Below are 14,524 nucleotides of genomic sequence, written 5' to 3'. Positions count from 1 at the left end.
TGGCCCACTGAGAACCAAACATAAAAGGAACATACTTGAAGGAAGGATCCAGAAGCAGCGGTAGGATAGGACACTGAAGGGAAAGTGTGGAGTTGCCACCTCCAGGAAGATTCTAGAAACCCTTTTCCCTGGGTGGGTTATGGATTCACCTGCCCAGAAGCAGGGAAGAGAGGAACCGATCCTCCTCCCCAGGCGGTCCTGTTTCCCAGCCCCCTTTGTAGGCCAGACTCCCCCGGAGGAGGAGATGGAACTCTGGCCTCTTCCTTTTTTCTCCACCTCCTCCAGCCCCCGAAGCTCTTCCTGCGCTCCTGGCCTAGTCTCTCATTGAGGAGAGGGAATTCCTTCTTCTGGCAGCAGGAGAAAGAGGGACCGTGCTCGGAGTGTGGGCAGCGATGGGGACAGGCCTGGAGGGGGAGGGGGTAAAAGTCGATCCCCTGCTGCCGCACCACTCATACCTCCCCCCCAAGAATGTAATTAAGCAGCAGGCCTCTGCCAGGAGCCAAGCTTTCTGCCTTCCGTCTATAAATCACCTTCTGAATCATCTCTCGGCTCCTGGAGGAGCAACTTCTGTGCTCGGGCTGGTCCAGGCGGCCCCAGGGCCACTCCCCCTCTGCGCCTGCCTCCCCCCACCCCTCCCCAGCCCAGCCCCAGGTGGCTCCAGGTCCCAGCTGGAAATGGCAGTGGCCGCAAGAGCCTCACAAACTGTGGGGTGGGAGGAGGGCTAGGAGAGGCGCCAATGCCCTCTCTCCCTACCCTTCCTGGGCGAGCAGAGAGCTGAGGGTAGGTTTACCTGGCCTAATTCCGTCGAGTTAAGAATAAAGCTACAGTCAGGGCACCTGACTGGCTCAGTAGGAAGAGCGAGCGTTGGACTCTTGATCTTGGGATTGTGAGTTCGAGCCCCATGTCGGGTGTAGCAATTACTAAAAAAAATAAATAAATAAACTTAAAAAAAAGAATAAAGCTACAGGCTCATGGTCACCAGTGCCAAGGATAAGGGGGCAAGCTGACCTCAGAAGATAAGAAAGCAGGGCCAGGTGAGGCCAACCCGGGAGGGCTTCTTGGAAGAGGCAAGTTTTTCTTTTTTTTTTTTAAAGATTTTATTTATTTATTTGACAGAAATACAGCGAGAGAGGGAACATAAGCCGGGGGAGCGGGAGAGGGAGAAGCAGGAGAGGGAGAAGCAGGCTCCCCGCTGAGCAGAGAGCCCGATGCGGGACTTGATCCCAGGACCCTGGGATCATGACCTGAGCTGAAGGCAGATGCTTAACGACTGAGCCACCCAGGTGCCCCAAGAGGCAAGTTTTGATCTAGGACTTAAAGGGGTCAAAATAGCTTGCAGACAGGAGGTGTGAGTAACTAACACTCACCTAGTAGTTTCTGTAAGCCGGGCATTGTTCTAAGAGCTTTATATGCATGGTTCATTGAACCTTCTCTACAACCCTATGAGGCAGAGGCGATCACTATTCTCATTTTAGAAATGGGGAAACTGAGGTTCAGGGAGGTTAACTTGCCCTAGGTTATCCAGGCAGTACGTGAAAGAGCCAGATGTGAATGTGAGCCGGGATGCTGGTTTTGGGGGCAGTGTGGTCCGGGGGTGCACGCAGGCTGGCCTGGCAGCAGTGGGCAGCCAGCTCTGGGGCTGAGGGCAGGTGGGGCTGTGGAAGTCAGAGGCTAGGCTGCCTGAGCCAGGCCCTGAACATCTGAGTGGGCCGGGGAGGGGCGGGGTGTGGGGAGGGCAGGGGGGAGAGTGGCACCAGGGCCGCCCCTTCGCAGCACTGTATCAGTCCCTGTCATAGCCCTGGGAACTCCAAGGGGGTAGAAGGGATCCCTCAGGGGAGTCAAGGAAAAGGAAACCCAGAGGGAGGCAGGGACTTGAAGCAGAGAGAAGACAAGGAACTCATCCTAGGTCGCACAACCTGTGGGCGGTGAACCCAGAACTCAGACCCGAGTCTCCCCACTCCACTCTAACCACTTCCTGGCACTCACGGGAACATAACGTATAGACAGAACATCCTTGGCCCTAACCTTTAAGGGAGGGGTGAGACGTAGCTCCTCTCCCAAGCAGGGACAGAGGTAGAGAATGTCTTTCCCTCCCTGGTGGCTTTAGAAGGATTCTATGGCTCCCAGCAGGGTGGGTGGAAAAGGCTAGAAGACCAGGTCCTACTCCACTCCTGAGCTCACCACAATCTGAGGCCAGGAAGATCTTCCTTTTCCCCCACTCTCCCCAGAAAAGTCAGTTAGCTCCATCTTCCTCTGAGAAAACTCACCTCTCCTGCCCTGACCCCAAGCTCCTTGTCTCCCACGCAGACCTATTCAAAGTCTAGAGAAAACCCTAAGGTCATAGCTCCCTTCCCCTACTTCGTGTCCAGATCACCTTCTCAACTGCCCACACTGTCTTCTCAATCTTTGGTCTGTCCAAGTCCCATTCAGGTCTTTTTAACATTCAGTTCTGTAGTGAGGTGGCTTAGAGATGCTCGCTTGGCTGAGTCTACTCTTTGGGGATTTCCACCTAGCCCCCTCCCCATCTGCCTCAGTTTCTCCACCGTCATCAGTTACTGAGCATGCACCCAGATAGCAGAGTGTGGGGGCTGCTGGGGGCTGGCTGGGTTTGTCACTGGGAAAGCTGTGGGGAGGGAGAGTGTCCACTAAAGAACTTGGCACCTGACTCTTTTGACCCACCCCCACTCCCAGAAGGTCTTCCTACTAGGCAGCTGTCTCAGACCCAGGGCCCTCAAGATCCCTGGGATGTGAGTGATGCTCAGAGCCCAGACTCCACCCATCGCTCACCTCTTGGCCCCAGAGCTGTTGAAAAATGCTCTGAGATTCGGGGAGAACTTTCCCTGACTGCTGCGCCTTCCCCCGTGCCTTTTCCCCTATGCTAAAGCAGGTTCTTCCAAGAAAATAACTCAGCTCCAGGCTCCTGGTAGTATTATAACATTTGACCTGTTTTTGTTTTTGTTTTAAACAAAATGTGGTCCCATCATAAGAATACAAACAGATCCGCCACCAAATTTGCTTCCCTTGGACAGCAAGCCCCACCCACAGTGGGGGTGGGGGTGGGCAGGAGGGTTGTTAACTCACTTCCAAGAGACCTGGATTAATTTCCACCACCACCCCCCCAAAATCCCCGCAGGGAAAGGCCTGCCCTGGAAGGGAGACCACCCGGTTCAAGCCTGGCCATCCGATCTGCCCATCTGTCTGTCTGTCTGTCTGTGGGATCAACAGCCTCCAGCCAGCTCAGCTCCTCGCCAGCCCCAGCCCCAGCCCCAGCCAGCTGTAATTCCTGCCTGTTACAAGTGTTAACACCTGGCCTGGGGCCTTCCTCCCCCGCAGTCTCCAGGTGCCTCCTTGGGCCCAGCCCACTGACCCCCACGGGGTTTGACTGAACATGTTCACAAGCCTCTGAAAGGCGGGTGGAGGTGGGAGCGAGTGGGGGAGGCAGCACGACATCTGACAGAGAGGGAAACTGAGGCAGGGCTTGGGGCAGCCGCTGGAGTGGGGGAATGGGTCCCAGGTGGTGGAGAGAGAACTCAGGTGTCTTATTTCCCAGCTCACTGCCCTTGACTTCTGCAGAACCCTTTCACCCAAGCTGTGAGACAGGACAGGCTGGTGAATCTCCAGCGTTAAGAGGAAGCAGAGCCCCAAGTGGGTGGGTCACACAGAGGCAGGGTGGGCTCCCGACCCCCAGCGTAGGCCCCTTCCATCAGGGCCTCTGTCTCTGGAATGTAGCAGGCCCTAGGATGGGCCCTAATAAGGGAGTTCTTTTTTCCCCCAAGAAGGAGAAGAAAGACAAGTTCCTCCAGCAGGCACTAACTGGGACTGACGAGAATTATAGAAATCAGTGCGGCTGTCACGGCTTCCTGTCCCCACTCTATCTCTACCTGGCTGGGAAGGCCTGGAGCCCATCTCTTCCTTCCCTGAGCCTCCATCTGAGGCCCTGATGGCTCTACTTTCTGGGCTGCCTTCTCTCAGGGCTGGGGCCCGAGCAGCACTGGCCCCTGGGGGTTCAAGGGGCCTTTCTTGAGAGGTGGCAGGGACAGCAATCCCAGCTAAACCATTCCCCCTGTAAATCCCTCCTGGGGAATGTGTGAGCTGGGTGGGCTAAAGAGGGCAGGCTGTGCTGGGCTCCAATGCTGAAAGAGTTGGAATCTGCCCGACTGCCCTCGAGGCAGAGTGGGAACAGGAATCCGAGGCCTGTCCACTCTACCATCCCCGTCCCAGGCCCAGCCCCAGCTCTACGAAGGTGCCTTCCCTTCCACCCCAGCTCCAAGACCAAAGACAAACGGCCTAAGAGGGGAGGGATGCTGGCCGCTGTCCTCAGGCAGACAGGATGAGCTCATGCCAAGAAGGGCTCTGTCCCCTGCCCTGACACTGCCCAGCCCGGGACCCTAGGTCAGCCGGGCCCTTCGCAACTTCCTTGTTAGACCTTTGTCTCCTGCCAGACTGCGCCTCCAGGACCACGGACACCCACCCAGCACCCAAGCTCAGGATGTCACTCACACCCGTAAGTCATAGGTCTGCAAACATATCCACAACCCTGGGCCCCACCAGTCACTGGCACTTGAGGACAGGGTCCCAGGCAGACCCAGACACAGCCTCACGCTCCTACTTACAAGCACAATCAGGTCATGGCCATGAGCACCGATATCCATGCACAAAGACAGCTGTGGGGCTTTCCCCTGACACCGTCACGAAGGCATGCGTGCACACGCATGCACACACACGCGCGCGCGCACTCACACACACCACTTGCATGCCCGGTCATGAACAGTCATGCATAGTGTCACTAGCATACACAGGGGCTGACCTTTACGTGGGCATAGACACTTCTAGACTTCCTCTGTCTCACACACACATCCACACACATCCTAGCACCAGCCACTTGCTCACACTGTGTATAGGGACGCAGCACACCCTGTCACAGCCACGGATCCCCCATCTCACGTGAGTTTACATCCATGGTGGCCCCGGTGCGGGCACGGACTCTTCTACATGCAGAAACACACTCGTGTACACTTGACACCTCTTATGATCATAGACCTAGAACACACACACACACACACACACACAGCCCTCTCCTTGGCTCAGACAAAGCAGCATCCCTGTCTCCCCCCGCCCCCCGCCAGCCCCCAAACAAGCCATGTGTCCAGCATTGGACACATCGATGTCCTGGCTTTCCAGGTTTTTCCAACATCTTGCTATCTAGATGCTCCCCAACACACCATTACACACCAGACTCCCCCCCACACACAACCCTTCCCCACAGACACTGCCCCCCGCCCTGGGAAGTGCCCTCCTCCAGTTAATAGGGTAGGGGACCTGGCCTCTTCCTCACCCCTGCAGCCTGTGGGGCTCCAAGCCTTCTCTCCATACCCTCCCCCACCAGTCCCCATGAAGGTAAAGAACAGCATGGCCTTGGCCCAGGGATGGAAAGAGGGTCAGAAAGGGCTGGAAAGGCAGCGGTCTTCCCCCAACAGGCAGAGCCCCCGACCTGGAATCCCTGTCTGCCCCAGCCACCCCTTGGACTTCTTTATGTACCGGAGGCCCCAGGCCAGCCCAAAGCCGCGGGAAGGATGGGCTGGGCAGAAGAAAGACTTTCCCTTGGGTGTATGTCCTGGGAGCAACTCTCAGCACCCTCTGCACACAGACCCTTGGCCATGCCTTGCTCCTGCCCCCCTCCTGGCCCCCAAACAACTGGAGGCAGACTCAGGGTGTGGCCCCGGAACCATGCTGGCTCTGCTCCCCCTAGCTTGGCCTGGGGAGGGGGTGGCGAGTCAGGGAAAGGGGGACGCACAGGGGGCACCGCGCCCTGGTGGCCTTCCTCTCTGACTTTCAGCTCAGGGGCCACAGGCCCTCTTCTTACTCACGGATCCCAAATTCTTCCTTCTCACCTCCCACCCCCCGGGCCGAGGCTCTCCTACGTCCAGGAGGGTAAGATTCTTTAATTAAAGTTTTCCGGAATGCAGGGGGCTGGAGACTGAGGACAGGCGGGGTATAATTTAGAGAACTGGTTTCAGTGTGTCTTTCCCCTCTGGCCTCTGGGACCTGCCGGGGGGCGGTGGGGCTGCTTGGAAAACAAGGGGACTCCCTGGAACTGGGGCTCCCAAAGGGCTGTTTATTCCTCGGTCAGTCCCCCCCCCATACACGCCCACCCCCCCAAACACTGCGCCTGGTTTCCCAGCCTTATTTACTAAAAATGTCTTTTGTATCCGCATTTCTCGGGGACAGAATTCTCCTTTCCCTCTCTCCCTTTCTCCTCGGTCCTCGGTTTTCCAAAAGGAACGAATTTGACATGGAGAATTGGGTTTTTGGTCAAAGAACAAACCCACCCCCTCCCAAACAACTACATTTTCAAAGAGCCCCCCTTTTGCCAGGATGGACAAACAAGAAATGAATAAAATCTGAATTCAATGGCATCTCGGATCAGCAAATACCATATTCACTTCTGAGGCTCAAGATTAATCTAGAGCAGAGTGGGGAGAATCTGATGAAATCCACCCACCCCCCACCCGCTCCCCTGCCCCAGGGGTCCCTGAAGCCATTGGGGTCTAAAATATGAAGGCAAAAGGGGGTTATTGTGGGGGAAATCTCTTGATGGAGGCGCCGGCGGAGATGGGGGTGGCAATGAAGAAACAAGATGATTTTGCCCATGAAGACCCCAAAATGGAGAAGAGGAGTGGCTGGGCCCCAGGGACAGCTCTGGATTTCCAGAAACCCAACTGCAAGCAAATGGAGGGTCTTCGGGGCCCCCAGATGGGGACGGGTGGAGGGTGAGGATTTAAGAATCAGAGACCATCGGAGCCGGGAAAAGTCCTCCAGCCTCTGCAGCGAGTAGCAGGGAAAATGGTGATTATCAGAAAAGCCAGGAGTTGGATTCTGAAGGCGACACCACAGAAAATCCAGGAGGGGTGGGCGAGTGGGGGGCTGGAGGGAGGCAAGGAGAAAGGAGCGGCAGCCCACCCCCAGCCGGCGCCCCCCACCTCCCCGGGACTCGGCGGAGAAATCGGGCCGCGGGCAGACAAGAGGCGAGTCTTACCACCAAATTGGGTAGCCGGCGAGGACCCTGGTGCCACAGAGCAGGAGGCCGAGGAGCAGCCCGAGCAGGTGGGGCTCCATTAGAAGCGGCGCCGAGGAGGAAGTTTGCCCGCGACCATGAAGAGGGGGAGCGACGCCCCCAATAGTTGGAACAAAGTCCACTTGAGATTGGAAATGACTTTCGGGCTTGTCAGAAGCGCACCTCCACCCGCAGCCGCCCCCCTCCCGAGCCCAGCGCGGAGCAGCCGGGTTTGAGGATGTCAGCGAGCAGCCAATCAGCGCCCGCGGCCTAAGGTAAGAGATGAGTCTGTAGTTCAGCCTGTCAATCACGCGCCCCTCCCGCCCGGCCCACGAGTCGGGCTCCGGGAAGGGCATCGCCCAGCAAACTTGGGCAAAGCCCGCGCCCCGGACACAGTGGGAACTTGCGGGGGGTGGCACGTTGGACCCTCTGCTGGCCCGGGACCGCTGCGGCGCCCCCCCCCGCCCCCCGCCAGCCAGGTTGAAGAAGCTGGGGCTTTGACGGGGGCGTTCACGTGGCGCCGGGTTGGCGTGGGCATTGATGGGTGGCTCCTTGTCTCTCGGGGGACCGTGACCCCTTTGGACTTGGGCGCGTGAGAAATCGAGAGTAGAAAGCACACGGATGTTTCCAGAAGCCTCGCTCGGGCAGGACAGGATCCGAGGGTCTCGGAGGGGGGTTGGGAAATACAACCCCTCCCAGCCTCCAGCCTCCGGAGCCGGCGAGCCTGCCGGCCACTCGACCCCGGCGGCGGGAGGTCGCTTCCCGGGTGTCCGAGAGGCGCGCAGAAGGGTCCGCTGAGGCTCGAAGGTCTGGCTGCGGGCGGCGCCGGGGGACGGAGCTGAGTGTCATTTGAGTCTTTTGTCAGGGATCAGATCGGTATCGGGACCTCCTGCTGCCTTTGCATTTCCTGCAACTGACACCAGCGGCCAGTTGCATTTCCTGCTCGCGGAGCCAGGTCACTTTCTCCTCCACGAGGGGTTCAGGCCCGGCCTCCAGCTCGGGTCAGAAGCAGTGCCCGCAATCCCATTTGGATCTTATGGATGAACCGTTTGGGGCCAGTGAAACGCAGCAGCCCCAGCAGGGCGCAGCTGGGGTCCTTGGAAGACTGTGCTGCCCGCCAGGGCACCCTCCCCCCCAACTCTCTGCCTGAGCTCCCACCTGGGGTTCGGTGATAACGGGTCCTTTCCCTGGGTGGAAGCCAAATGTATCCAACACCCCCACCCCCCACCATAGGAGAAAAGTCCCACCACAGCCCCCTGGGGTCTTTCTGTCCTCTTCCTCTCCAGACTCCAGAGAATTAGGTCTCAGCCCTGAGTGGTGCTGGGATGGAGGCCACTCTTGGGGGACTTGCCCCCTGTCACCTGGGCGATCTGCTTCCCAAGGCCACCCACGGCCCCAGAGGCACCCGGGACCCTGGAGCAGCCCTGGGCCTGGGGTGAAGAAAGCAAGGCCAGTGATGGGGGGCAAGGGCCACTGCTCAGGGGATGGCGGCAGAAGGGGCAGCAAAGAAGCGGCCCCCAAGTCCCTCAGAGGCCTGGAATGGCAGGCCACCTCTCTACCAGGTGGGGGGCATGGCTGGAGGAAGTCCGGGCCAGGGGCCAGACACTCCTGGCCTTTGATCTGGGCCACCCGTGCCCACAGCTCGAACCTGCTGCCCCTGCCCATCCTGAGAGCCCTCTCCCTACACGGCTGCTGTGGGCGCGGGGAGCTCGGGGAACTGGCCCCGGGGCACCAAGGGTCGGGAGAGCCGCCTGGGCTTGTCATGGCTCCTGCCGCGTTCCTAGCCGGGTGCTCGGCTGGAGGGGTGGGGTGGGGTGGGGGGAGAGATGAAAGAGAGGAGGGAAGGGGGGAACAGGGAGAAACAGTGAAGAAAGGAGAGAGAGAGAGAAACTGAGAGACATCGATACAGAGAGAAGAGGGCGGGAGACTAGCAGGGGAGCTGGAGGAGAGAGAAGGGGAAGGGGGAAGGAGGGAGGCTGAGAGGGGCAGGATGAGCAAGACGGAAAAAAGCCCCAACCTGCCCAAGAACAACGACTGGGATGGAGGCTGCAGAAATGGGGATTCTTTAGAGAGGCTCCCGTGATGGGCTAATTCTGGGGTGCCTTGTTTCTGATTCACCTGGAAAGAGGGTCACAGTGGGTCTGCCATAATCATTGCCTGTGGCACTCCGGGGTCCCAGCACTAGGGGTAGAGAGCCCTCCATACACCCCACACGGCCTGCTAGGTCCTCCCCTGTGTTCTGTCCTGCCCAACGGGGACTCTCTGCTGGTTTTCTGATCAGAGGTGCCTGCTGGATCTCACCTTCTGCCTGGCAGTTTGGGAGGCTCCAGAGCCCATAATTGTCATTCTGAGAGCTGAGCAGGTCTACCTGCCATGGCCACCAAGACACCATTGTGGATTCAGTGTGGCCAGGAGGCAGGAGCTGGACTAGATGACCTCTTGGGGTCATTTATGGGCCCTCAGAGTCCATAGGTGCCAGCCCTGGGAGGTGGGGGCAAAAGATCCCGGAGGCTGTGGGTGGGCTGAGCGTTGGCTGAGACATGCCCAGCCAGTAGCCCTGGGCAGCCTAGGCAAGACTGGTCATTCTCTGCAGGGCCATTTGTACCCAATGCCTCCTCCAGGCAGCTTGGGAGCACCCGCAGACCCAGGTCAGGAGCTTGAGGCAGGCAAGGGAAGAGGGGCCAGGAAACAAGTGGGTGGGAGGAGAGAATCGCGGACTTCTGCGGGCAGCACAGCCTGGGGAAGTAAAGGAGGGGAGGCCTGGCGGGGAGGTGTGGGAACCCACTAGCGGCCCTGCCTGACGCCCTGGAGAATGGAAGCGGGCGTGGGGATTTCCCCCCACTTGAAATCTCCCCAGAGGAGGGGATTCCTCAGCCCTTTCCCCTCCCCTGCCAGGTGTCCTTCCTTCAACACAGGCTTAATTTCCTTCCTCCCACCCGCCCAGCGCTGCCGGTGGAACACAGAAACGGTCCCTACCCGGGAGGGGGACGACGCCCCCGCGCCACGTGTCACGAACGGAAACACCGCCTCCCTAATAGGCACCCTGAACCTCGGGGTGGGTTGCAGTCGATGGGGGAAAGGGTTAAATTCACTCCAAGGTCAGCCGGGCTGGCTGAGCTGGCGGCGTCGGTGCGGTGGACCCCCAGGCCTCCGCCCTGAATGGGAAGGTGGCCTCTAGAAAGAGGGCCAAGAAAGCGGGGAGGGCCGCGGGGCGGGGGGGGTTTGCTGGGGGTTGAGGGCTGGCACGTGGGAAGCCCTTGGTGTTGTGTGTGTGTGAATATCGGGGAGCTGGGCGCTGCCGGGTGACGGCCCGGCCCCACCCCACCCCCACCTCTCTCGCTGCCCCGAGGTTCCTTTTGATGTGCGCTCCCCCGGAGCACGCCGTCGGCAGCTGTGTATTCCGCGCCGCTCGCCCGGCCCGCCTGCGGAGCACCGCCTAGACAAAGACGACAGCGGCCAGGCCCCCGCCCGCCCGCAGGGGGCTACCCGTCTGTCGCCGGGAGGCAGGAGGAAATCTCCGATCGAGCGCCGTGCTATTCATTTTTGCTTGGAACGTGCCCGAAAGCTGCTCGGGGCCCAGAAACCTGGCGCCCAGACCGGCCTGGGGAGGGTGAAAAGAGAGGGGAATGCTGCAGGGTGGGGAAGCAGCAGGTGTCCCCGTCCAGAGGGCCTAAGAGAACAAGGGGAGCGGTACGAGGGGGCGCGTGGGGACCCCACGGTCTCTCACCGGAGAGAGGGGCTTTTAACTTTCTCCTAAGAGCTATAGGAGCCTCAGGACTGTTCAAGCGAGCTCCTTGGGAGCCACTAGAAGGCTGGACAACCAGAGAGGACAGCCTGGAAGCAGGCCGGCCATAGACTGGGTGGTGGGCCCAAGAATTCACTGAACAAGATTTCTGTAAACTGCCCAGCGCAGAGGTTGCGTCCTGGCGGTGCCAGAAGCCTGCCCCGCGTAAGCACCATAGGGGAGCCACAAATGTCAATGGAACGCACAAAGGCGCCCAGAGCCGGCCAGCCCCTCCGTCGTCCGGCCCTGGCGCGCCCCCTGGCGGCGGTGCTGATAATAAGGCAGGAAGTCGGCTGGCGAGGAAGGGGGCCCCGTCCGGCCCAGCACCCGCACCCGCACCCGCACCCGCACCCGCACCCGCACCCGCACCCCGCGGGGCCGGGAGCCCGAGACTTTGTTGGTGAGCAGCCCGGATCTTTGGGGATCCAGGTTAAGTAGGCGTCCTCGTGAGCGAATGCCCTTAATCTACTTCGCAGTCCCTGAGCTTAGCTGAGGATAAGGTGTGCGTGGCTTCGGGCTCCCTCTCCTCCCCACCCAGGTGGCTCCCTTGGGAGGGCGGGCGGGCCCCAGATGCAGGACGCGGGCGGGCCGAGGTGATGTGAGGTGTCCCAGGCACCGCCCGGCGGGAAACCCTGCGGCTGCCTCTGCTTTGTGTCGAGATATGCGAGGCTGCAAACGGCAGAGTGATGTCACCAAGTCCTTCCCAGCCTGGCCCACCCGCACCCCGAGATCACAGGTGCCACCTGTGGGAACGTGAGGGCTTTTCCCTGCCGCAGGAATTCCTCTGGTGCTGGTCATCTCCGGTTCCCCAAGGGCATTTTGGAAAGCGATTTGGGGCCAGAGTCCTTGGGAAGGGGAGGGAGCAACAGGAAGAATGAAGGGCACCCCTGGCCAGCTGCTGGTTATCACGGAGCCTCCCCTATTCTGTGGGAGGTGGAGATAATTCTATCTCATAGGGAGCTGTCAGCGTTAAATGAGAAACGTGCTGACAGAATGCCAGACCGCGGCCGCAATAATAAATATTGGGTTTCTTTCTGGGGTCGCTCCTTGTGCCCCAGTCAGCTTCAGCTAAGCAGTCTCCCCTCGGGCGCCCAAGAGCTTCCTCCAGAAGGGTTTATCCAGGAAAAACTTGTCTGATGTTCCAACTTAAACCTACCTCAAAATCTCCTTTCCAGAAAGATCCCCTTACCACTAGCTGCTCGCCGACGCTTGGCCTCCCTCTTGGCCTCCTCTTCCACTTTATTTTCCTGCACAGCCCTTAGCACTGACCTTACGTTACATATACTGTATGTCAAATACGTCTCTTCAGTGGCTCCCTTAGTGTCTATTGCCTACTCTAAAATCAAAGCTCTGTGGGACTACCTAAAGCCCCAACGCCCAGAGCAGGGCCTGGCACATGGGAGACCCCATATAAACATTGTTGGTGACTGGCTGAGAGAGGGAGGGAGGGTGGAGGCAGGGGCTGAGGCCTCAGATGGGAGGACCCCTCTCTCATGTCTGGGTTCCTCATGGCCCTTCAGGGTCCCCATGGTGAATAGACCTTGGCCCTTAGAGCTCGCTCCCTCTACCCCAGCTCCCCGGCTCTGTCCTGCCGCTCCTGCTTCCCTTTCAGAGGACAGTGGCACTGCCCCAGGCGGGGTGAGATCAGGGGTTGGCAGCCTGCTGGCACCTGGGGCTTGGCGGCCCTCATGCTGCCCTTCCCCACGCTGTCAGCGCCCCCTCTCTGTCACTCTTCCCCTCCTTCTCCTTCCCTTTCTCCCTCCTCTTCAGCTTTCCTCCAGCCCCTTTGTGCTGCCTTGGGCCCACCCAGACGGGCCTGGCCCCCCGGGGGGAAGTGATGGTGCCCAGAGAAGCAGAGCCAGACCTTGGCTGGCATGGTTTTTCTTGGTATGGACTATGGCTCCCAGTTTCCTTTAAAACCAAGATAAGAGGGGCGCCTGGGTGGCTCGGTCGTTAAGCGTCTGCCTTCGGCTCGGGTCGTGATCCCGGGGTCCTGGGATCGAGCCCCACATCGGGCTCCCTGCTCCGCGGGGAAGCCTGCTTCTCCCTCTCCTACTCCCCCTGCTTGTGTTCCCTCTCTCGCTATGTCTCTCTCTGTCAAATAAATAAATAAAATCTTTAAAAAAATAAAATAAAATAAAACCAAGATAAGAACCATGAAGTTTCTTTCCATCTCAGGGGTCTTTCGGGGAAGACTTCCGTGGGGCACATTAGGGAGACGGGACAGAACAAGCCTGATATTATTCTTGGAGATAGTGTGGAAATTTCTGGTCAAGTCCTGGTTTGGACCCTCCAGAGCTCTGCAGCTAATTAGCTTCCCCACAGACCAGTGCAACCAGCAGCGGCTGTTGCTGGAACCTCAGGATGGGCCCAGCCGTTGGCCCCTGGGTCCTGGGAGCCTAGACACATGGCTAGAGAGCCAGTGGGCCGGCCGTGGGGTCAGAGCTGCTCACCAGCAGGAGCCCAGGAGCAGGTGGCTGGGACAGGTGTAGGCAGGTCCTTGGGCAGACCAGGTGCCCCTGTCAGGCATTGCCCCACACCTGGCAGAGTCCGTCTCCTTGGCTCCTTCTCCTTGGCTTCCGGGTAAGACCTGAATGGGGTTTCATATGTATGGGGGCGAGACCCTCTAACTGAGTGCTTGTCTTAGAGCCCAGATCTCTTGCCACCGCTCTGTGTCCTACTGGGTGACACTGGGCACATTACCTACCCTCTCTAAGCCTGTGGGCAAACAGCAAATTTGGGGATAATAATGGGCAAAATGGGGATAATAACCCTGCCTCGGACGGCTGTTGCCTATTCAGTGGAGTGATGTGTGCAGTGTCTGAAATGGCACCTGGACTTGTGAAGAGCTCAGTAAGTGGCCCTTCTCTACTTTTATGACAGTCCGCTGCTCTTCCTTGAGCCTCTCCAGTGTAAAGTCTTCTATGCTGGTGGTCCCTTCCTCCAGGCTGAAAGAGGCCCCCCGTCTGTTCTGGTATCTACTCCTCCCCCACCTGGCTCAGCGATCAATCTTGATTGGTCTAAGCCGGTCCTGGACTCATTCCTCCTTACCAGGGATTGGTTAACAGGTAGGCATGTAACCCAGCTTTGGCCAATGAGACATGAGGGGAGGTCTGCTGGAGGGTGCAAAAGGACTTCTGGGAAAAGGGTTTTGGGGCTCTTAAAATGAGACTAAGAAATGTCCCTTTTTCCTGCTTTTGGATATTGTGTCTGGGTGGGATGCCTGGAGCTGCAGCAGCCATCCTGTGACCATGAGGGAAACTGCCTGAGGACGAGCTTAAGTAGTGGAGGAAGAACATGGCAAAGAGAGAGAAAGGAGCTGGGTCTCTGACACCACTGCTGAGACATTAGCTGACCCCCATGGAGTCCTGCTTCGGAATTTCTTGGTATGTGTAAGAGTACATTTTCCTTGTTGTTTAGGCCACTCCGGGCTGTTAACTTGCAACCACAGTCCTCCTAAGTGACATCTGTCCCTCCTGCCCATAGTGTCTGGTATGGTGCAGTTAGATTAAGTGCTGCTGGTTGACTCACAATCGAGTTGCTTTAATTTATGGGCTGGTTAGGCTTCTTTTTCTTGGTTTGGGGGTTTAGTCTGGATGGGGGTGAAGTTGCAATTGCTCCTGGAGCTGGGAGACTCGCTCTGAGATGACTTGGAGGGAAAAGGGAGCAACAAGAGATGGTGTAGG

At 58.6% G+C, this 14,524-nt stretch overlaps 1 protein-coding gene across 1 annotated transcript in view; it reads right to left on the bottom strand.

Annotated features, from left to right (window-relative positions):
* Positions 1-7,259, bottom strand: part of WNT3 (Wnt family member 3) — a 47,212-nt gene extending 39,953 nt beyond the window's left edge. Inside the window, exon 1 of the mRNA XM_036103125.2 lies at positions 7,037-7,259. Within this exon, the coding sequence (XP_035959018.1) occupies positions 7,037-7,116 (80 nt within the window). The 5' untranslated portion in view covers positions 7,117-7,259. The remainder of the gene's footprint in view (positions 1-7,036) is intronic.
* Between the last annotated feature and the right edge of the window lie 7,265 nt (positions 7,260-14,524).

This window comes from Halichoerus grypus, chromosome 2, assembly GCF_964656455.1.
Source record: "Halichoerus grypus chromosome 2, mHalGry1.hap1.1, whole genome shotgun sequence".
NCBI classification, from domain to species: domain Eukaryota; kingdom Metazoa; phylum Chordata; class Mammalia; order Carnivora; family Phocidae; genus Halichoerus; species Halichoerus grypus.
The sequence above is the reverse complement of the archived record's forward strand: the minus strand, read 5'-3'. Positions and strand labels throughout refer to the sequence as shown.